The sequence below is a fragment of the Labrus bergylta genome, chromosome 17, assembly GCF_963930695.1.
Source record: "Labrus bergylta chromosome 17, fLabBer1.1, whole genome shotgun sequence".
Lineage (NCBI taxonomy): Eukaryota > Metazoa > Chordata > Actinopteri > Labriformes > Labridae > Labrus > Labrus bergylta.
Window position 1 is genome coordinate 18943888 of NC_089211.1, and position 24826 is coordinate 18968713.

At 41.0% G+C, this 24826-nt stretch overlaps 1 protein-coding gene across 2 annotated transcripts; it reads right to left on the bottom strand.

Moving 5' to 3' along the window:
• Positions 1 to 1208: 1208 nt before the first annotated feature.
• On the bottom strand, positions 1209 to 23295 carry LOC109990799 (zinc finger and BTB domain-containing protein 7C). 2 transcript variants are annotated; one of them, XM_065965773.1, is made up of 4 exons: positions 23145 to 23295; positions 4735 to 5481; positions 3518 to 4173; positions 1209 to 3074 (listed from the first exon to the last, which is right to left on the bottom strand). In XM_065965773.1, the coding sequence occupies exons 2-4, from the start codon at positions 5458 to 5460 to the stop codon at positions 2453 to 2455; spliced, it is 2004 nt and encodes a 667-aa protein (XP_065821845.1). In that variant the 5' UTR covers positions 5461 to 5481; positions 23145 to 23295; the 3' UTR covers positions 1209 to 2452. The 2 variants fall into 2 exon arrangements, with proteins under 2 accessions (XP_065821845.1, XP_029134994.1); XM_029279161.2 differs by lacking the exon at positions 23145 to 23295 and adding an exon at positions 11760 to 12227.
• Between the last annotated feature and the right edge of the window lie 1531 nt (positions 23296 to 24826).

Here is a 24826-nt window from a genome sequence, read left to right on the forward strand (position 1 = left end):
TTCATGGGAAAGCACATTAAGTTTCTGCAGGAGTAAAATAGACCAAACTCTGAGGATGTAATTAAATTTGGCAAAGTGGAGGGGTGGGGGGGGGGGGGTGCGCAGATGGCCTAGTGGTTAGGTTGCGCCTCATGTAAGGAGGTTTTACTCCTTCAAGCAGGTGGCCTGAGTTCGAGTCCGACATGATGTGCCTTTTACTCCTCATTCTTTCTCTCCCTGGTTTCCTACTCTATCCACTGTCCTTTCAAATAAAGTCAAAAAGTCCAAACCCACTTCCTTGGGTTTATTGGAAACTAAACATGTTTATTTAAAAAAACCCATACCTCTTCCATGAATGCCGTTATACCCATCTCAACCCAGTGCTCAGTGACTTGCTTTTAAGATCAGCCATAATACTCTTTGGACCCCCACTCAAAATGATTCTACTCTATATGGATTATTTAAAAAGACTATTTTTGAATCGTATTCTTTTTGTTGACTCCTATGGTACTTTAATTTAATATTTTCCTTCCTGTTGAGTGTGTGAATTTTAAAGACCATCAGGAATATAAGTGCAGTGAATGTGAAATTGAATTGAATAAAAATGGATGGATTTTAGATTGATGTAAACTCAGACTAAATATGTCTGAGTGATAGAAAAGCAAGAACTATTACCTGAAATTTAATTTGCCGCTACATTACTTTTCAGAAGTTTCATATTTTGATGCTAAATGCAAAAATTAAGAAATAAAAATCATATGCAAATAACCTGGTCAAATTTCCCAAGTTGGGTGAAATTCAACATTACCAATTAAAAACCAAGAAATGGTCTGTTTTTTCCCCCCTTGGAGATGGCAACATTTATGCAGGGATTTTTATTTTAAGCCAAACTAAAGATGTCTATCCATAATTCTAACACCATTGCCTAGCTTAATATGTATTCCCTTGCTCTGACTGCTAACAATAACAAACTACACATCTAACTTCACATTTATTCCATAGCTTTTACTTAAATTTGCTTTTAAAAAAAAAAAAAAGATTACCCCAGGCTGTGTTTTTAAAAACTTAAAATTAAACATAAATGCTTTCCAACTCCTATCCAAAGTGTACTCGAAGTCAAGGTCTAAACCTGACACTGGTCCTCCCAAAGATAGAAACATCAGAATAGTCACTCACACACACATATACACAATACTTTTTTCCAAAAAAAACAAACTCCCAAACAAGAGCAAAGTTCAACATTTAGTGTCTTTATAAAACAGATTTGCAAAATATAGCCAAGGCTCAATCATTTAAATACGCATAAATAGCAAGAAAATACTTTCCCATTTCAATTCAAATCTTTTTTGAACTTCTTTAAAAACAAATCAGAGATGAAAATTATATGGAGAAAAAAACGGGCTCAAGCCCTCTTGATTTAATGCAGCAGAAAAAACACGAGCATATTGTGCTAAAGCGGCAGTTCATTAGCCAAAAATGTACATCCTCTGAAGACATGAATTCATAAACATTTAAACAAAGCCTTATTCAAGTCTGGGAAATATTAAAGTACGAGTCTTTGGATGGATGCCTCAAAGTCTTTGTTTAACATCATCAGCATTGCAAACATAATTAATACCACCATGGCCAAAAGTTTATGTACAATAGTGCAGACAAGGAGCTCAAATCAGAACAAGGCAGTAGAGGAAAATGATGCAATAACAAATATCTCAATTTATCGTCTTGACTTCAAGTGGGTTGCATTTTTTGGGGGAAATTAAATAATCACGTTAGAATAAAACATCCAGTTCATGCAGGACAAGTACCAGACTATGCCCTGATGTTAAAACGACTGTTGATTCTTTTTTACACATAAACACAAAGTCCAAAATAGCCTTTAACTCATTTATTTTCTTTCTTTTTTAATATAGAACTGAAACAATTTACTTCAAAAGTGTTTTTATATTTTTAAAAATGTTTACATTCATTGTAGTCACTAATTCTTCCATTTGTCATTGTATAATAGTTGCTGCTTAAGGTGTTGATTTATATTTTCTTGCATATTAATACTTTTCAGCCTCATCTCAACTTGCATCAGGGTACATTGCAGGATTTTCTACTTTTTAATAAAGAAAATTTAAGACAACATCGTAGATAACTAGAGCAATTTCTATGCAACCTTGTTCCAACATCATCATTAGCAGTGTCAAACTGTTTATTCTTAAATGCTATCAAAAATATTGTAAACATCCACAGGCCTGAAACAATTATTCAATATGACATCTGAGAAATCATTTAATTTGAATGTGTTTAAACAAGCATAAAAATAAAATAAAAATCTGTCTTAATGCTGCAACATCAGCAGGCTTCAAAAGGTTCCTTGATCTCTTTTACTTTTCAAAAAGGTGCTTTAGCGTCCTGAAGCAGACCAGTTTAGAGAGACTCTCTTTATTGTCCCTTTTTTTTTTTTTTGTTTCCTTCTTCACACCGTGGTTCATTTGGCCGGCTCGGGGATGGGTGGAGCTCGCTCCAGTCTCATGGTCCAGGGATCAGAGGTTGTGGTGTAAAATGGAGAGTGGGTAAGCATTTCTTCTCCAGCCAGGGCAAAGGCAAACACTCCCCTCTGCCTCCCTGCTCCTGTCGCCTCCTCCTCTGTGATGTGCTTTCCTTCTGCTCGCCGTTCGTCCCTACATTCCCTGCTTGTACCCTCCGCACTCTTAAATCCCAGACCTCTGTTCCCGAGGCCGAGCATCTCCCCAAGTCCATGACTCTTGACTCCCGGGTAAGCCGGGCTTAACCCATTCTCCTCAAACCGGTTGTTGGTAGCAGTGGGGGGGCACAGGAAGTTGCTTGTGGGCGTGGATCTCCAAGTGGCTGGCTTTCGTCCCCGTCGGGGGCGGGAGATGCGGCAGCTCTGCCTCTTGATGTGTCGATGTAGGTGGTCGGATCGTGTGAAACTTTTGTAGCAGTGCTCACATTGATATGGACGGACACCCGTGTGGATACGCAAGTGGTTCTTCAAGTCGTAGTTGTGGACAAACTTGGAGTTGCAGTGGAGGCAGATGTAGGGGCGCTCACCTGTGTGCTTCCTCATGTGGATCTTCAGTTTGTCTTGTCTGTGAAGAAAACAAAACCACATGTTTTCACAGTTTGTTGTGGGCGGAAAGGTTAACACATCAAATACAATACCGCCTTTCTCTTTTCTTGGAGATCTCGACTTCTATAAGTGAAAGCTGATGATTTACAGAACATTAATGTCTGGTGTTAAACACAAGTGGAAAATATGGCCTAGCAGGAGGAAGTAGGTGAGCAAGATCTCACAAGTGCAAAGAGACTAATAGAGGGGGGTTTCCACTTTCAGCTCTTTGATATTCAAAAAAAAAACCAGATTAACCTCAGTTGAAATAACATGGGGTAATTTTCCGATAACTCTGCTCTTTTGCATGTCAAAGTCCTTGTTTTCACACAGTATTTTAAAGATCTCAAGATGATCTCTGCAGGGCTTGAAACAATAATAATGAAAACACAATGATGTTGTAAGAAGTGCTGCTTGACATACCTCGTGAATCGTACTTCACAGATAGTGCACATGTATGGTTTCTCGCCTGTATGTGTCCTCATGTGTCGAGGCAGTTTCCCAGCCCCTTGGATGACCTTGTTGCAGATGGGGCACTGCTGCGATGCTTTGGGTTTCATCTTCCTCTCCTCCTCCATTTGCCAGGGGGGGAACAGTGTCCCTAGTTGGGACGCAGAGCTAAGGAAACTAAGGTATGACCGAAAGTCCGCCTCATCTTTTATTGGAGCCATAGTGTGACCTTCTGATGGCCCCGATCCAGCATTCATGGAGCTGCTCAGGCCTGAGCCAACAAACTCCTTCAGTAAATTTCCATGTAGCAGACTAAGCGGGACTTCCTCCTTCATCTCTTCCTTTATGATCTCTCTTTTCACAACTAGATCGAGGGGCCTGGAGGTCTCATGTGGAGAAGAGGTGGGGAAGGTGTGAGGAATTCTGTGTTGTGGATGCTGGTGGCGGCTCGGGTCCAGGAGCTGCTTTGGGAAGGTGGAGAACTCTGTGGCCCACATGGAGGGGTAGAAGCCTGGGAGGAGTGGGGAAAAGTTGGCCCTCCTGTCGAGTGTTGGCATACGGGGGTACAGCCCCTCTTGAAGGAGGGACTCGATGGAGAAATCCTTCAGTGCCCGACTCTCCATACTCTCCTGCAACACAAGACAGAAATGTCAGCCTTTCAGAACAATTGAATAGTTTAAGATCCTGTTTTCTGCCTTGAAGGTACAAGATGATGTCAAAGACAATGCAAGATTAGAATTCAATAAATTCCTGAAAATGGACACCTCAAAGGTATTTAACCTCAAAGGTATTTAACCTCAAAGGTATTTAACCCGCATATACCACAAAATAATCTGTAAATTAGACCATAATTCAGACCATGTTTTCTTGCGTTTGCTATCAAAATCTGAAGTTTTTAAATTACTTCTCCTGAAGGTTTGATTAATACCTGGTATGGATCTTGGTTGTATTTGGCAACCAGACATCATTCTTATTGTTGATGTAGCTTGGGTTAATATTTACCAGAGAACTAACAGCATGCAAATCAGTAACTTACAATATAGCCTAGAGAACAAGCCATGTCATTTTTCCCAAATCAAAATCTAACTTTACTTCAAATGTGTCCAATTGTCAGAAATAATAGATACCCTAAAGCCAAATAGATTTGAGTATTCACCCATTTAGTAGAATACCATATCTATCTATTTTACCTGCTTTCCTCTCATGGTGTCTGGAGAATGTGACTGTGAGGATTCTCTGTGGAGTTCAAACTGTTGCTGGAACTGAGAGGTGCCCGGAGGCGACGAGTCCTCCGTCCCCGGTGGCGTCCGCTCCCCCCTGCTTTCTGACGACTGCAGAGATCTCTCGCTGACATTGTCCTCTTCCTCCTCCTGCTCATCTTTCCTCGAACCCACATCCTCCTCCTCGTCTTCCTCCTCCTCATCTTCCTCCTCGTCTTCCTCCGCATCCTCCTCTTCTTCATCCTCTTCACCTTCCTCCATTGCTCCTCCTCCTCCACCGCCCTCACCCCCGCTGTCCATGATCTCCAGGCAGACGTTGATGATGCAGGGGATCTCCAGCATCTGAGCCGCGTTCAGGATCTCTTTAACATTTGATGCCGTTACGGTCAGAGTAGACGTGTAGGCGAACTCCAGGATGGCAGTGAGGGACTCTTGAGCTACAAAGTCGATTTCATAGACAGCAGCTGTTTGATGGTGGTCTCCGCCATCAGTGGTGGCCACTGTGAAGAGCTTCTTGAAGTATTGGCTGCAGGCGGCCAACACTGAGCGATGAGTGCGATACTCCTGATCACGGACGATGAGGATGACATCGCAGAGCAGCCCATCACGCCGCTGCTCGTTGAGGCTGCAGAGGACATCACTGCTGTGATTCGGGAAGGGAATCCCGATCAGGTCATCTTCTCTGTGATGAACCATTCTCCTCCCTTTGTTGGTTACCTAGAAGAAGGAAAAAACAACGAACTTTTAATAGTTGGCCGAAAAGGATGAACTGAAAAGATTTAGTGAAACCCACATTTTGCTGTCAAGTCTCCATTATTACTCACTTTGTCAATTATCCTATCTCTATAGTTTGTTTCTTGTATAAATCATGATTTTGTGTGTGAGTACAAAAGCTTGAGATTTATTGGTGTGAAGATTAAGCCCTGGCAATCTTTAAAGTTGTTTAAGTCATTTGATACATGCAACAGTTTTGAGTGTATTTAAAAAAATCCTTCATGACTTTTAATGTCGTGAAAACACTGAAAGTCTGTCACACATTAGAGGTTTTATTCCAATTTGTAAACTTGTGACTATCTTTCCAGATTCTAAAAAAGATAGGGAACATATTGCCTAATTGGTTTTCTCCAAAACTAAAAAAAAAAATAAGGTTGTTCCAGGACAGCACGTAATATAGGAAAATGACAATATTTAATGTTTAATACTTTATAGCCAAAGCTTAAATTTGGTTCATGTTGTACCATGTGTTCTCAGATCTTACTTGTAAAGGAGATTTTAATCCTGAGCAGACTTAAAGAATATAATAAATCTAGGTATAGATAACAAACTGGAGCCATATATTTTTAAAGGAGTAAAAAAATCAATCTTAACCACCTTTCTAAGTCCTACTTCTTTCTAAGTCCTTAAAAGCAGCTGCTTTTCATTCAAAGATGTATTTGAACTTGTCCTTTGATTATATTCTGTTGGGATTTGAAGTTTGGTAACATTACTTTTCACAACGACAAACAGCAGTTAATAAATGAATCCTCATAGTTCCTTGCTATGTCAACAAATGAGGATTTGTATTGTTATCATTTTAGTAATCTCACGACCAGAACTGTAGGTGCCAACAGGAGGGCGATAGGGGAATATCAAGTCAAATAAAAAAAGCAATCTTAAAAAAATGTATTTCAACTTGCATACCAGTTTAAAATAACACTGATGGGAGAGCTTCACTGGTTGAAGGAAAATAAGAAACTTGAATCGGCATAGGCTCCTAACCAAAGCTGAAATTGTTACTACAATGAGTGACAGTCTATCTTTATTAAAATATACTGTTGACATGCTTGTTTGTGTGCCATCTGTGCAGCACAGGCAACTAGTGGTAAATACAGCATGTCTCATTTCGAGCACCGCGTTGTAATTTTTATCTTTCAATCTTCAGTCACAATTTCCTGTAGGAATGTGTCACAACCGTGTGAGTTAAGGAAGGCCATCATCTTGATAAGACATGAAACACGTTTTTTTTCTTCTATGTAACAAGTAATGAGAAGTTTAGTTTGTGTGATGTCCATCTCTCCTCTATCTCTACAGATGTGTGCAGGAAGTAAACTGATACCATAGTTTGAACAATACAGTGAGTGATTGGGATGTGGTGAGAACTACAAAACAGGTCAGATCGTACCCTTGATACTGTATCCTGTCTAAATGCTTACTTTGCAGACACCCTCATTTGATTTACAACACGGTTACTCAGAATGTAATACAGCAGATATTTCCTCTTTTCTCTGAAAAATCTCTCTTACTTTTTCCTAAAGTCTTCTTTTCCGAGTTCCTACCTGTTGATTCACTGTGCTCTTGTTTACAGTTACAGTGATAAAACTTCCTTTCTGGCAGGCTTCTCATTCATTCACATCTATGAATAGAGCTTAAACTTAGACGTCCACACTTGGTGGTCACTGAAGGCATGTGTAGATAAATACTTTGAAGGGGGACCGCTCGGCCGCAGCTGCATTGTTGACTGCCTCTAAATGTCCTGAAACCATGCGCGCACACACACACACACACACACACACACACACACACACACACACACACACACACACACATGCACCAAGTGTCTCACTTTTTTTCCTGCTGCAGTGGATCACACCAGAGGAGTACAAAAAAAAACGATATCAGAAAGTCCCATTGTTCAACTGCAGGTATACAACTTGGAAACCGATCTCACAAGTAGTTTATTCATGTCGATCTTGTTGCTAGGTAACTGTTGCTATGTTCATGCCATTGATACAGTGTGGACATAATTAAAGTGTCTATATAAGGGGGGATGGTATAAGATATAGGCCCTCAGACATAATCTGCAGAACTCCCTGAAACTACCTCGAATGGAGAAGTAAAACAAAAAAGAAGAAAGTTACAGTGACCTGGTCTGCTGATAATAACATATTTAAAAAAAAAAATATATATATATATATATATATACATTTTCAAAGTAGGATTCCCTCATTATAGAATTACATTACATTAAAAGAACAATTTCTGTACTATCACTTTGCATAAAAAATATTTCCCTCATTCGCTTAGATTACGCAGATTTATTTTGTCTCTACCAGAACAGAACTATTTATTTTATACATCTTTTATTTTTACACCACATGTATAGTGTATCATCCATAAAAGAAAAAAGCTTGGGTAAAAGGTGAGAGAATCTCCAGTGAGAGAGCGAGGGAGAGATCAGATGGCCCTAAAAGTTCCCTAACAGGTTGCACAAACACCAGCGGAGGGGCCCCTCCCTGTAACAGCCTGCCAAGGCAAACAATAGTGCAGAGCTTGGAACAACACAAAGTGGATAAGAGGGAGAGAAAAAGAGTCAGACTGGGAGGGCTAGGCCAACCCGCTGTCATTCGTTTGCTCTCGATCTATCCCACCCACTCCTGGAACTATGGGACACGTGCTGCTGTTGCTGTTTGTTCGCCTGGTGCCCCAGCAAGCACCACTCCCCTCCGTTCCCACTGTTTGCCCGCCACCAGCTAACGCTAGCTCTTAGCGGCAGGCCCCTAATTACAATGTGGAGAGGATCTGAGGAGGATGTGCCACATAGACAGGGAGGGGAGGAGGGCACAGCTTTCCCACCACAAGGTCCTGGAACGACATTTCATCAGCCAACAGCGTTAACCCTTTGCACACACACATAAACCCCCCCCCCCCCCCCCCCCTCCACCCATCGGAGCAGCCAGGGTGGGGACGGCTTGTGAAAGGCCTCTGATAATTACCATGTAAGTCATTCGGCTCTTTATCCATCTGACTCTTGTAGCAGAGTCATGGAAGGACAATCCAACTTTTTTTTTTTTTTTTTTTTTTTTTTACTCAAAAAACTGTTCAACCTGCTGTTATATTTTGTCCACCAATGATTCTGGTTGTGCGCGAGGTTTCTGCTTTTTTTTTTTTTTAACGATTGATTTTTTTTTTTGCTGCTTGCACACCGGTGGAATAATTTCTTGTCTCTGTGAATTAAAAACTCCAAACCGACTCTTTTAGTAAAATGTCTTGAGAAAAACACGTGGTAATTTGGAACTATATAAATACAATTGATGGATTGAATCTGATTGTTGTGTTGCAATAATCAGCGATGGCACGTTTTCAGGCATGTATCCCTAAACTGATTACCTTATCAATAGGTCATCTCTGTGTCTAAAAGTATTCATTAAAGAGCTCATCTCAATTATTAAACTGACCTCTAATAAACAGTCGTGCCTCTCTGCCTGTTTCGACCACGTCTCCTCTCATGCCTCACTTAGTCACAAACACTTTCAACTCAACACTCCCACCCCAAATTATGTGTCACCTCCATTCACTGTCCTCTTTTTCCCAAGAACTTCATCTGCTTTCCGGGCTCTGACCACCACCACCCCCACCTCGTCCTAATCATTCTCATCTCCTCCTCCTCTTCCCTGCTCCTGTTGCAGCAGTATCATCATTAAGCCCCGGGTAGAGCGGCTAACTTGTCCCAAGCCCTGACCGCTCAGGCCACAAATCAGCAGCTAATGTCCATCTCAACCCTCGTCACGGGCAGACACTCATTTGGCCTCTAAGATACAACAGCCAAAGCCCAGTTTATCCCTGTCAGGTCAGTGCATCCACCTGACCCTCCTGCTAAATCAGCAGCAGCCCAAAAGTTTACTCCTGTCACCGACTGCCCATAGCAAACACCTGCTAAACAACTGTCACAGACGGGACAATTGCACAGCCAATAAGTGATCGTATTGACAGCCAAATTTCAGCCCCCTTATTAGGAGAGGACATTTATTTGACCTGAAGTGTGAGGTAGTCCATTATCACCTGTAAAACACTAGTGCACCTGTTCCTCGCTCGGAGGTTTTAAATGACCTGCAGGCCACATAGGGGAGTTTGTAAATCTGGTTTTAATTGCTGTCAATTTGAGTGGTGAACAGCATATGTAATGCCAATTATAAAACATAAGCTGTGTATTTTATCTTTAAAATAATGACGCGGAGGCAAAATATGATTATTTAGGTGCACAAGTTTGGCTTAAAAGTTGAGCACTGCATGAAACTATTTTTTTGTATGAAATTTACAAAGTTCCTGGAACCAAAATATATGTTTTAGGACATTACTTTGCTTCCATACAAATGATAAATTCAAGCAAATATTTCATTTTTGGTAGGAAACTGTCATCAGAGTTTGACAAATGTACAGAAATGTGGCATCATTAGCCTCAATATAGAAGGGGTTATAAATGTTACAACAGGCGTACTGATAAATTCCTTATTATATTCCATTATCCAACATAATTAGTTTCGACTAATATTTAACAATTAATGCTTTAATTAAAACCAAATTTGTGTTCCCCCTCCCCGAAGTATAATCAAATAAAATAATAAAAAGTAAACAGTGGACGTGGTCTTCAGAGATCTCCAGGTGGATTCAATGCACTCTGCTCTTTAAAGAGCCTGTTTGCACTAAGTGTCTCCTCTGGAGCCTTCAGGGGGGCCCAGAGCTACTCACCATTATCTCTCTCTCACCCCCGAAGTAAACAAAAGTTTACAGTTGGGCTGCTGGAAATCCGTTAAGAGAGTTATTAAGAGTGATTAAGAGAATTACTACTCGGCCATTGGCCATGAAACGAAGGGCAGATTATTTCCTACACTCGTCACCTTATGCTTCTCTTCATCTTTGTTTGGTTCTGGCCTCAGAATCAACAAAAGAGCTTATTGAACTCTACAAATATTATAAATGTATTATAAGATAAAAACTTAACTCCAACAGGGAGGGTATATTACTGCAGTTTTATGGTTAAACTTTGGTTTAATATGTATCCTTGTTTATTAGTTCATTTTGAAAATCCTTGAAAATAAAGATGCTTCTTTAAGAACATGATACGAATTTATTTTTAAACAAATAAATGATAAAAAATAGGTTGAACAGTTGAAATACTTTAGTACCAGATTAGCAGGTGTAAGTGAAAACCGGCCTGTAGCTAATAGGATATAATCAGAGTTCCTGATATGTCATGAAGTGCATGTCATCGCTTTGACATTGATTGCAGTAAATTTCCTGTCACAGTTTGTGTTGAGGAGGTGTTTAACTACATGTTCAGTCGGAGTTTAACTCCTGATCATAAATTTAAAGAGGATGCAGTCATTCAGGAACTGATACACAATACAGCACAAAGTGACACGCTGATTATTTCTCTGTATTCCCCTCAAACATCGACATGTTAACTGCGTTTATCTGATTATCGTTTTACCAGTAAGTCCAGACGTGCGTTAATATTAAAAATGAAAACAACAGCTGGTAAACACTTTGAATGGTAACACTGGTCATAACATTTTGTAACTCCGTGAGTAAAGAGGTCGATAAGCTGGCTGACAACAAGTGTGTTGAAAACAGTAATTTGCAGCTCAAGCTCAAATCCATAACATGTTTTTTTTATTTTGTCCACCCTCACAAACATCATCTTTAACTTGTTACTTTTCTACCTGCGTATTTGTTTTGGACTTAAAGGAGAATGTCGTGTAGATATGGAATACCTAAATTTGAAATGTATAATTACCGTTGGAGACAAAACACATACTTAAGTCCACTAAAACTACTATGTTTGACATTTCCAAGATGTGCTGTGACGCTATAAATGCACCTGCTATTTAAAGAATTTTATAGCACAATATTTACACCAAAGTCTAAATAATTATGAGAGTCTTTCAGCGACTTTATTGACCTGTTTTCACCTTGTCAGGCCTTTATGAGCAGACATATAAACACTCTGTAAATAGGGGCGCAAAGTGATGCATGTGTGCACACTGTAACACAAGTGCAAGCTTGTTCACACTCACATGAACCCTCTGTAACAATGTGACACAAAATAAAGAACTTATACACACTCACACACACACCCATGTGCACGCTCTCAAACTCTGGCACCCACATGAAATCACACATGTCTCGATACGTCTCCCAGCATTCCTCAGCTTTCAGCGAGCATCAACCTACCGTACCTTAAGCTTCTCGATTCGCCTCTCGTGTCTTTTGTATTTCCAGACTCTTAAGCGGCTCCGTGGCTTCCCGCTTGACCTCTCTGCATTGCCCCTCGTTAATTGAAACACCTCTTATTCTGCCAGCCTGTCAGTCAGTCAGTCAGTCAGTCAGCCGGGGAAGTCAGTCCATTCACAAGCTCCCCACACGAGCCACTGATGCCCATTCACAAAAAAATGAAAAATAAAAAAATAAATAAAAAGCACCCGGGGAGGAATATCCAATGGAGGAGAGAAGAAGCAGCGCACCAGAGGAGAGCAGAGTGTGAATCTTGGGTCTGTCTGTGCAGCTGAGTGTGGAGTTGAAGAGTCAGGCTCACTGTTGTGTGTGGCTCATGTAGGACGAGCTAGAGAGAGCGAGGAGGAAGGGAGGGAGGGCAGCAGCACTGCGCTGTGGAGATGTCGCACCACTAGTTTTTATAGCAGGGTGGGTAGCTGGAAGATAATAATACCCCATCCTCCTCCACAACACAAGTTTAAGCGCACTGTGTAATAAGCCCATGGCGCAGACACCCTCTGATTTAGGTCAGACAAAATGAATTTTTAGTTGTGTTTGAGTGGATTTTTGGTATAAAGGGACCGGGGGAGAGAAACTGGAAGGGGTTGTTTGGGGAGACGGAGGGAGGGTTAAAAAAAAAAAAAACGATGGGAGAGAGAGAGAGAGAGAGAAAAGTTGGGAAACTATTTTTGCGCACCTCTTTCAGTTAGTCTCAAGCTGAGATAAAGAGACAAACAAGACTGAAACAGAACACAACTGCAACTTAAAGGTGCTTAGTTTCACTTTTACGCCTATATGGACTCCTGCCATAGTTTTGAATACCATCTCACAAAAGTAAACACATTAAAATTAAACTAACATTTAACTTGGAAACCTCTGTGCAAGACAGCCCCCCCCCCCATAAATACTCCCTGAAGCGGACCAACATTTGAAAATCATTAGCACACACTTTCAGTCGGTTAATTCGAGCGGATATGTTACTTGAAATCTGAGAGAAGAAAAAGACAGAAACAAGCCACAACCCTGAAGATTCATCCACAAGCGATTGGTTGCAGAACCTGGTTTCAAAAAGCCAGGCTGAAGAGAGGGGGCCAACATCAGACTCCTGTTTTGAGTCAGAAAAGCGCCAAAGCAGGGCAACTGTTGGTGAGCGAGACACCACCTTGTTGAGGCGAGAGGAGGAGGAGTAGGAGGAGGTAAAAGAGGTTCAGAAATGAGCCTTAAGCTTCAGTGTAGAAGAGGAAGTCTATTCAGCGTGAGTTGAAGGGGGGCATTTATTGTGAAGGGAAAGTGGAAAGTGGTGAGAGAGAAAAACAAGAAAGTGTTCTACACACAATTCTGCCTCTTTAAGGGTGCGCGTATTGATGTCAGACACAAACCGGTAAAATGTTATGACATAGCACACTCAAAGGAACTGAAACAGCCATTGGGCTTTCCTGTATGACATAATTAAACCACACTTTTTTTTATATTTTAGTTTTTTTTTTTTTGTTATTAAGTTGGCAAGACAACTTTTAACGCCTGAGTGATTTATTTTTGGATCTACTTTCCTCGAGACAGAGCTAAAAACAGATCAAAGCCGTGGTCGGATAATCAAACTAAAACGGATGATTGACCAATTATAAACTAATCTGACCAATTTTGTAGAATGTGCAGTCAGCCATTGTTATCTTAGAGGCTCCTCAACCTTTCAATCTACTAAAATATGTCTAACCATGTATAAGCCGTGACTGACCATCACACATTGAAAGCAGTCGAATATTGTTGAGTTAACCTCCACAAACAAGTCGAAATCAGAGTGTACATCAGACTGCTATGCCCACTTCCCCCCTGAGGGATACATGGACCAAAGCAAACCGCAGCCCATGCCCTGTGGGTTTACACTGTTTTGTGCAGGGTGAGAGCTGAGGCCAGCTCACATTGGCATCTCGTATATATAAACAGGGTTAGCCACTAACTGCAAGCAGGCCAGCCAGACGGCCAGAAAAACAACATTTGCCTCCTATAAGATGGCCTATCTATTCTCAACGTGCCGCCGCCGTCATAGCAACACGCTGTAAGTGGTACCTGTGTGAGCTGCTTTGTTCCAAAGTCCCTAAAACTGCAGGAGGTTGTACTGCAAACTATATAAGCACTGATTGGCCACAAAACATGTGTCTAATAATGCTGACATGAAATATGTAACCTTGCTCTGATTTGTTCAACAGCTCATTTTCTTTTGTGTGTAAAGCCTTAACTGCTATGTGCATACAGGGAAGTAAGACTAAAAGGCAGATCAACATGGTGATTTTGCTTGCAACAAATGTAGTTACAGTAATGTACTGTAATTATGAGATTGGTTATTTTTATTTTATTTTATAGGAAGTTATCTATGTGTGTTGTTTTTTGAAAATGATGAATTAAAATAAAATAACCTTAGTTTGAAGAGCACAGTGTCATTAAGTGTTTTGCAACAGGCAGCGAAATAAAACAGGAAAGTCCCCAAATAATCATGTTTTAAAAGACAAATTGCACCAGTTCAGTGAAGGTAAATTGTTGATTTTGTTTTCCTCTGTCTGTGGGGTTTAGGCTACACCAAACAATAGAAGAAGAGTGCGGATGCTAGTTTAAACTGCTAACAGTCACACGGCAGGAGGATTCAACGGGCTGACGAAGAGTCATCTGTTTTGTCTGTCTGTCTTTCTGTCTAGCGTCTCAGCGTACCTGTTTACTGCAACCTGCTGTGCCCAGCGAGATACACAAACCAGGGCACCAGATTGGCTCTTTGGAGGGGGGGGGGGGAGGGGTGTGAGGCATCATTACATGAAGTTCATATCATGGAGACTTTGATGATGGCCTCAACTTGGCTTACAGTTCAGTAGCACAAAAACAGAGCAGCAAAAATATTTTTAGTGTCAACATTTTTTTCTTGTCTCCGACTAAATGAATAACTCATTATTTAAAAAGAATAGTTGATGCAGCAATACAGCCAGACATTCACACAAGAGGCTTGTTGTTTAGTTTGCTGAAGTTTAATATCTATTGATTGATGATCATTTGATGCTGTTAACAAAAAAATGTTGCTTACACTTCTTATTACGTTAAGCTATTTGATCACATACATCTTAATTGCCATACACGAGGATTAAAGTTCTTGCTTTAATGGATTTCCGTCAGTTTCAATATTGTGATATTTGCAGGCAGTGTTAATCCGATCAGCCAAAAAGAAGAAGGGGCCCTTGGTGACATCTTAGGCTACTTAAGTAAAACCAAGGTCTTTTTCTCATTATCTAATTTCAAAATGCTCTGAAATATGGAGCCCCTTAAGGGACCTGGATTGAAAACAGAGAAACTGTTTCAAGATCTTGCAATACTTTTTCGAGCTATTGCAAGATTTTTTAAATTTTTTTGCAAGATCTCTCAAAAGCGGTCATCCAAGTGACTTGCTACTTTAGTTCATCGGCATAGTGGAACATACATCATCAATGTGAGAAGGCACACACCAGGGGAGGGGTTCATTATAATAACATTTAAAAATTCGCCTCAAATATAAAGAAAATAAATCAGTTTTCACATAAGTGACAGACATTTAGGTCAAGGGGACACTCATAAACTCATATCAGACTTCTGGGAAGCTAGAGGGATACACAGATTCAGCCTTCCTAGGTCAAGAACTCATCAGCCAAAACATTAGTTTTACTAAACGGACACTTCTTTTAATTCTCAGTACGCTGGTTGACAGAGAGCCACAAGCTGATTTTCATCAGTACGAGCCATCCTGCATGCTGGCAACATGCATACAGTGACTGCTATGCTGCAGCCGGCTGAGACTCAAGTGTCTAAGGGACCGTCTACAAAGTGCATACATAACCCATACATCATCAGAAGAGCTATAAAGTTAGTGTATGTATGACATCAACAAACTACTTCAAAAGGGATAATTGCATTTAGTCACACAGGTAGAGGTCAGAAATAAATGGAGACTCAGGAAGAGTATTTTATAGATGCATATTTTTCAGTATTGCACATTGTAGACAGCCCCTGCTCCTTCAGCTCCCAGCCGGCTGTCCAGCTCACAGGGGCGGCTCTTACTGATGAAAATCAGGTTGTAGCTTGCTGTCTACCTTTCTGTTATTGTGAAGAGGTGTTGGTTTTGCAAAAGCAATACTCAGCTGATGAGAAAAGGACCGGGGAAGGCCGCAAAAGGTATTGTTAGAACTTGCAAAAGTTTCTCAGGATTTAGCCTCCCAAAAATATTAGACTCCATGTCCCTTAAGGGGCTTTCTACCAAAGGCTTTTATAAGCATACTGCAATTATAACAATGTTCTTCTAGGGGAGGATTCCCCCCCGACCTCCTACCTGCATATTGTTTTGCATCTTGTTACATCTTATAACATCTTATGGTAGGCTGCCTTTTCAGCCACCTGTATGTTAAAAGAAGTCCCAGGTAAGGTTAAATCTGTCGCCTTTCTGCAGGAGCTTTCGAAAATGCTCCAAGAATCTGTTTTAATTCTTTGATAAAACGTGCAAAAAAAATTTTTTAACAGCTTTCGTCAGGTCATAAACATGCTTTTGCAAAGAAAAGGGTGGTATACTGTTCAGTAAATAAACCTTTTGGAGTGCTGGTTTGATTGAAAAGTCAAAGTGGGGGGGAGGGCAGCGCGGATTGAGGCAAATCGGTCGCAGGCTGTGTGTCCGTACTTCACAACTCACACCATAACTTTGCTCAAAGAGTACAACTACTAGCAGACTTGCAAACTCCAAAACAGATGGTACTGAAAGAGCTTCACAGTTGCATAGAAACTGAACATGCAGATGAACACAGTGAAAATCATCACGCAGGAAGACAGTTTCTTTCCTCTCTGGTAGACCCCCAAAAACTGCCTGTGTCTTGTATAGCAGTGCGGCTTATATTCCTTTATCACAGGAAGTCTAGTCCATCGCCCCTTAATATATGAAAAAAGAAACAGTTGTGTTGTTCAAACACATTTGAAGACAAAAGTGTAAGTAAGTGAAGGTAGATGAATGGATGAATTAAACATAGCACTTACTTATGGAAGACAGCTGTTTGATTTCCTTTTGTTCCTTTTTTTTTTTTTTTTACCCCGGACCACGATGGTGTTCTTGTTACCATGATGACTAAGGTCCCTCACCATTTACGAAGTAGTGATCTTGACCCAAACCATGATCTTCCCTTAATCCTAACCGAGTGCTTTTTTAGGTTGAGACCTAACCAAACAACGTTGTCACTTTATAAACTGGATTTCTTTTGTCCACATTGTTTAGTAAGTGTTGGCAGATGCGTAAAAAGGGTGTTGTTCTTCTCATTTGGGGTTATATACTGTTATGTGGTTCAGCAGGGCAAGAACTAACATGTTCCTAATATGGAAGACTCTCTGGGATGATGCCCCACATCAGTTCCCATCCAATCTTTTGTACTTATAAATGTGGATGAAGTAAATCTATCAAGAATGGAAGAAGAAAATTGAGGCGGTAGGTTCGACACTTTGTTATTTTCAGCACCCAGCCATAAATGCGTTGCCTGAATTACAGAAATTGCCAGAATTGGGAAATTGGGATAACGTTTTTTTCTGAAGGTTTTCAAAACATTGCAGCTTCAACTACACAACTAACCAGCTCAATCAGAAATGTTAGTTTTTGTTAGAAGTACTGTGCAGACCCTCTCTGGAGTTTATCTCTCTTCAACCAGCCTAACTTCTGGCCTTTACCCTGCTGCCTCGCACGCCAGGTGTGGCCTGCTATGGGAGCGAAGCAGGAAAGGGAGTCAATCATCCCCCTACAGTCCAGAGATAGAGCCTCCCAGGTTTACACCCCTCGTCTCCACAAGTCCAAGGACAGAGACACACACACACACACACACACACACACATAGATGCATCATTGCTTATACAGAAAAGGAGGCAGGCATGTGTGTAGGCATATTGTACACTCTCTCCATCACAGAGACACACACCTATCTGTCACAGCTCTCAGGTCGTTAGGACTCACCTTGGAGCATGCCATTCGAGTGAGTGAGGTGAGGGCGTTCACTTTCTGCTGAGCTGTCTGTTTGGGCTTTTACTTTCTCAGGTTGTGTCTTCTTTTCAAACATCCTAATCAGTTTTGAATGCTCTGCCAGAAGGGAGGTGCTGCATATTTAGAGAGAGTTACAGTGTTTCACAGGTGGATGTGATATGTTTTATGAACTAAAGGAAACTCACATGTCTGAGAAGGTGTTTGCTGTAGACAAATATGGCAGTTCTTTATGTTAAGGCCTCTTTTGTTTACTTTACTCGTCTGCGCTTAAATATGGAATTTTTATTCTCAGACATCAGCTGAAAACAAAATGTACAAGGAGGCAAACGTCACACCCTGCGCCCGAATGCATCACAGCGTTGTGTTGCATTCACTTGGTTTTCTCGGTGTGATTATTTGTCTGCGTGTCGGGAGGGTCGTGGGGTGAATGAGGACAACTCCTTATGGTGATAACGAGACCGAGGCCAGCCTTGGCAGGGCGGGACAGCCTCTGTCTGCCCTAAGGTAGTGTGTGTGTGAGTGTGTGCGCATGTTTGTGTGTGTGTGTGTCAGCAGGAGAGCCCTGGGGCACTCTGGCACCTCCTAATTAAAACCAGTCAGGCTGCAGGGCAGGGGAGACAGATGCCTGTCATGGCACACACACACACACACACACACACACACACGCGCACTCACACTCCTGTTCGCAAGGTGGTGGACCACATTCAACCTCGCGCACACTCTGAAATACACAAGTGTGAGGTGTAGGTCAGCTATTTTTGGAGCCAATCTCAGCCCACCCACTCAGGTATCACACAGGTAACTGACCTTAAAGAAAGGCAGTAAAATCAACACAGAAGTTACCCCGGTCATGTTAATAAGGCTGCTTACAATCAAACACTAAGACAAGTTTAACAAATGTGATTTTGTTCCCTGATGTGTGTATTGCTTGTTTTATGAATGAATCAGTCACTTATTTTATTTTTTTTCTTTCTAGCCTAAGGGTAAAACAAATTAGCTTGATTTGGTTTTGCATTGAACCCTCATTAGGAGCTTTTTTTTTTTTTTTATCTACCTGAAATCTTCTGGATTGTGGCCCCCGCTTGTTCACACTGAATGTACTCACTCACACTCACACACTCCCTACCATTGCAGTCATGATCTGTAGTAGCTGCCAGATTGACACATCTCCCCTTCTCCCCGGCACACAATACGACATAATTGTGCTGAATGTCTGTTACCTGCAGACTCTGTCACATTTGATCTCATAGGTGTTCGCCCGCGAGCTGCACGGCGACCACATGTAGCAGCACTTAGCAGGCTAACTGCTGTTTGTCTGGGGTGGGTGGGTGGATCAAGGCATGCTGCTCTCCTTTCTCTCCTAGTGATTAGATAGCATAAGCAGGCCAGCTAGCCTAACCCACACACTCATGTCTCTAAAACTGCCATCCAGCCCTGCTTTCTCTCTCTCTCTCGCTGCCTCTCACACACAGGTGGGTGGACCCACTTATTCAACCCAGATCTTTCTTTTAGACATTATGAAATCGTGCTCTTTTTTTTTCTTTTTTTTTTTTGCCTTTCTTCTTTTCTTAACCTCCGTTACACTCCCTGATGCTGAATGACATTAAACTCTCTGTTTACTGCAACATCTTCACCGCTCTCTGCCGCAGATTAAAGCCTCAATTCTCTTACCTACTTGTTGATAATTCTACCTGATTGCCAAGTTGAGAACCATGTCTCTTTGCTTGTCAATGCACTGAGGTTAGTTGGGTTGCCGGTGGTTACTGGGGCCTATTTTCTTTAATCTAGGCAACAACATTCAGGAAACACCCACAATTTGTTCATTTCACAACTGTTACAAGTTGTGGCTGCCATTTACATTTCAATTGTTGAAATGTGTGACTAAGAAGTATTTTTCTGGTAGCTTTAACCTAGAACACGGCAAAACACATCTCCACCCTGATCAGGTAAACATAGTTCAGACATAAATGCTACAGTGTGGTTGGAAGTTACAATATATACTACATAAAAAGAATAGAAACTCATGAAGTAAGACGTTTGCCTCTGATGACGTGCTTCTATATGGTGAAATCTTTAAACTAATGCTACACAGATGCAAAGTAAACAGTGTGCGCAGGAACTTTGCGCAGATCAAGAATGTAGATTCACATTACTATGTGCTTCTTTCGGATGTGGGTGCTACAGTAAAGAGCTCAAGATGAGCTCCTGTGTGACCTAGTTGTCAAAGTATGTGAACATGATCAGTCACATTCTTGAAGGAAAAATACTGAAAAGCGATGACAAGCAGCAGCAGGGACAGAGGGAGGGAAAGAAACGCAGGAGGTTGAAGGAAATGCAGAAATTGCAAACGGAAAGAAAGAATATATCTTGAAAAGCGGAGAGGGTGCTATCGAGCTGACCTCTGGGAGTGCGAGCGCCTGCCTCCCATGGCTGCTTTGTCGTTGGAGCCAGGCGCTTGCTGTGTTTCGTGAGGCAAGCAAAAGTACACAAATCCCACAGAAGGAGCTTTTTTGGCAGGGCTCGGGCCTCCCACCCACGGCAGCCTCTTCAAGCCTCCTCCCATCCTCTATTCATCTGTGAGGGGCGGCTTACTCACCCAGCCCAACTCCACGCACACACACGCACACACACACACACACACACACACACACGCACGCACACACACACAAACCTGGACCTCGATCTACGGAGGAGGGCGGACACACATTCATACACACACAAACAACTACACAGCCATTATGGACATGCAATAACACACTTGCGCATTAACCTGAACTAGATTTGGCGATATGGTGGAAAGCAAATATTTACAATTGTCTGAGATGAAATTCGGACTTAAAGACTTAAATCATATTTGACAGGATGACAAATGTGTCATGTGGAGGGTAAAATCATGTTGCGTTCCCACGTATAGATGCTGTTACACAGGCATGCCCACACGCTGTCAGGTGGGAAGAAGGCGTGTGGACTCATTCACTCTGTCAGCCTCATAATGAACACAATGCAACATTTTCTCATTATGAATCCAAATCATCATTCACTTCAAACATCCTTCCACAACTCTCTCCCTCTCTCATTTACTGACCCCACTGGATGTACGATTGTATGAACACTATAGGGAAATACCCTCACAGGTGATGTTTAAAATGAGCTTATCATGTAAAGTATGCTATAGGTGAGATAGAACAATCATGAATGAAATGAGCCTGTGGTAATGTTTGTCAAACATTCAGACCGGTTTGTAACAAAAGACGTGCACAGATCAGGTTCAGTTCACATAATCCAGGTGGGCGATGGAGGCAGACGGAGGCCTGTAGTCAGGGTGTGTGATCAGTGAAGGTGTGTCGACTAGACTTTATCCCCATCTCAACCCCTCACCTGACAGCTACACAAACCTACTGCAATGCTTGTTTTTTGCATTAATAGTAATGAAGGCTGATTGAGCGCCGGTAGCTTGACGGTGAGTGCGTGCGCCACATGTACGGAGGTCAGGTCCTCCAAACTGGCGGCCCATACATGTCATTCCCCACTCTCTCTCTCTCCCCCATTTCTGACTCTATCCACTGTCCTAGCTCGATAAAAATGCATAAATACAAACAACAATAAACCTTAAGAAATATAAATAATGAACGCTGAGGAATGTGTTTAATGCTCTTCCTTTAAAGTGTCTGATATTTTCACACTTTATTTTCTCATATGGAAAGCAAAAAAAAAGTTAATTTGGCAGAGAAAGCAAAAAGAGAAAAATATCAACATAGCAAGTAATTATTATGAGATTAAAATAATGGGATTTTTAAACTCATTCCTATTTAGAAGCATTAATAAAAAAAATCTGATTTTATTTTGAAACAAAATGTGGCTTTAATTTTATAAACATGACTTTTTTTGAGGTTTTCATTTCATATTTTGACTTTTTAATGTCATAATTTTGACTAATGAATCTCATTTTAATACTTTTTATCTGATGACTTCCTCACATTCTTAATTGATGTACTTTATTTCTCCTTAAAGGGGAAACTACAACTTTTCCCTCTGTTAATATTTGACATATAACACACACACACCATATACTGAAGTTACACACTTTAGACTCTTCATACAATTCTTTTATTACTGTATTTTGTTTTTTCAACACCAGAATTGACTTTTTATTCAATAACTATAAAATGCATATGGATACCTTTACTAGAAAGACTGTTTTTCATCATATTTTTGATTTGCTGGCAGAATTAGGCTTCCATTATTCAGAGAAGTTGTAAGTATAAAGCTCTCCTTGTGTTTTCCTTATCTCGTCATCCATCACGTGTTTGACAAAGGAACAAACAATGTGCCTGTAAAAACATGTCTCTAATGTGGTTTCTACACCACAACTGCAAGAGGAAACGATTTGTGAATAATTAGTTAATGAAAGATTGTAGTCGTCACCCTTTTCTTAGAAGTTAACCAAGAAAGCCCCGAAGCATTTATTTTTACTAATGTAGAGCACTAGCTGGAATTCTGATCATAATCAAACAACCTATTGAATTATAATATCTCACTTAACTTCTCAGCTGTTTAATCAGCCTGTTTTAAGACTCTTAAAGATTACTGTAGTTGGCGGGGGGGGGGGGGGTGTCACAGACAGGAAGAGTGAAATCATTATGAATGTCACACCTCTGCTCCCACATGTTTGTTAGAGAAAGTCAAACAGAAGTTAATCACCAACCAATAATGAATGTCTCAAGATACATTCCTGGAAGAGAAACTTTGTCACGTGTCTGATAGCTCATTACTGCAGCGTCAAATCAGAGATGTGATACCATAAGACTGCAACCAATCAACAATGAGGGAAAATGTTTCACAAAGATCTACATCATGCAAAATAAATCTTCATGTAGCTCAACAAGCTGCTGCTATAATTACAAAGGAAAAGTTAAACGATCAGGCTGTCAGTCTGTTCAAGCTTTGTCATGCTTTCACTTGTTTCCTTCTCACAGAGGGAGGGGGGGGGGGGGAGGGGGGGGACTTAAGGAAAGTTTCCAGGAGGCACTCAGTTTAACTGGACATCCACTTTATTTTCACTTCATGGCAGATAATACAAGTTTGAGATGCTGAGCAATTTGCAACGTCAAATAGGAAAACAGAGGAACGCGATTCTATAGACGATCAGCCATCCTTTGATGTGATTCTGACAGCTCTTGCAAGCCTCGGTCTGACCACAACACTCATAAAATATGAAATTCTCATTCTGACTTTAATAGGAGACGTGGCAAAGAGGAAGAAGAAAAAGAAGAAGAGAAGAAACCCCCAGAAAGAAACACATCGAGAGCGAAAGAGACAGTTAGATGTTACTGACCTTTGAAGAAGAGAAGTTTTGATTTCAGTTCCTCTCTGTCAGGAAACACAGCGCTGTCTTCGCACCGGCAGACATGTAAAAGTGAGAGCGGGGCAAATTTGCTCTGAAGGTGTGTCAGTGATTTGGAGGAGTGAAAAGGTACCGTTCCATGAAACGGTTATCTAAGAAACACAACAAAACAAAAAAAAAAAAAACTGATACACCCACCAACCTCAGCCAACACCCCTCCCTCCCTCTAAACCAAAAGTATTTTGGCAGCGTTCCCTATAAGTCCACCTGTGCTTAGGGGAGGGGAGTGACACACTCAAACACACACTTACTCGGCCAAGTCTAAAAACCTGCTTGCTTGCTTGCTTGCTCGGATGTGGTGGTATAGTTATGGCTGGGCTGGTGCTGGAGGACAGAAGGGGTAGAAGCCTGACAAGGGACAAGACTTAAAGGCCTGGGAAACTTCTGCACTGAGGCTGGAGCGCAGCTGGACAACTGCTTTCAAATTTCACACAAGAGAGAGAGAGAAGAAAAAAAAAAGTGAGACAGGTCGTAATTCAAGGTTGAACAAGTGGACGGGTCTTTGCTTATGTGCCAAACATTAGCATGAGGTGTTCATATCAGGAATCAAACAGAAGGCATAACAGGGGAGAAATGAAAAGTGGTGTGTGATAGAGCCAGTGACAGTATATGTGTGTGTGTATTTGGGTGTGTGCTTCAGTGTACCAGCTTGTACCTGGCAAGACGTAAGAACCATTGTGCTGCTCTGAAGCCCATAATGCAGCATAATGGGAGAATAATAAGCGGGTGTAATCTGTGATGTAAATGCAGCTGAGAGTTGTTGTAGGTGACAGAAAAGCCTTTAAAAAGACTTTATGGAGTCCAGTGATTCTAAAACACAGAGAGAGGAAAAACAATAATAATAATACCCATAATATTCTGTGTGTTTCTTTTTCTGAAGGAAAGGTTGGGTGTATTTCTTTCCATTTTAAAAAATTGATACATTTGTTTATAGTGTCTGTAAGAGGGCTTATACATGTTTTTATGAAAATGTAGCAAGTTACAAAGTGAAAGGAAAAGCTTCTGTGATCAATCAATTTTCTATCGCCAATTCATAACAAATCTTATCTTAAGACTCCACAAAAAGACTGGACCCAACTCGTTATTTACAAAGATCCAACATTAATCCTCCATGAGCACAGCTCTTGGCAACATGTAGCAAAGTAACTGTGGAAAAAAGAAAACAGGCAGAAACCTCGAGCGGAACCAGACTCACGTTAAACAGCCTTCTGTTGGAAAGTGAGACAGAGAGAGGTACAGAGAGAAAGAACGAGATGGATCGATGTAATGAACCTGCTCAGGTATTCTGGAGCTTTAAATCAAATTTGGGGTTTTTTGTTTAGCTATTAGGACAGCAACGTCACAGGTTTTCTCCCCACAGCAGGAAGCTGTTAACCAGCAAAACACTTTAAATAACCTCCTTTACTCTACCTGCTTAACACCAGACAGACCCAGTTAGTGATATATCAAAATTAGTAGAGCTTTAAGAGCTATAGAGACCTTTAATTTTCAATGGTTGTTGATGTAAAAATGAATCAGAGTTAAAACAGAATTAATATTTAACTTAAAATTCACCAGTTGACTCCACATACAGTATTTAAAAAAGTTATGACTTATCTGTAACTCTGTAGGAA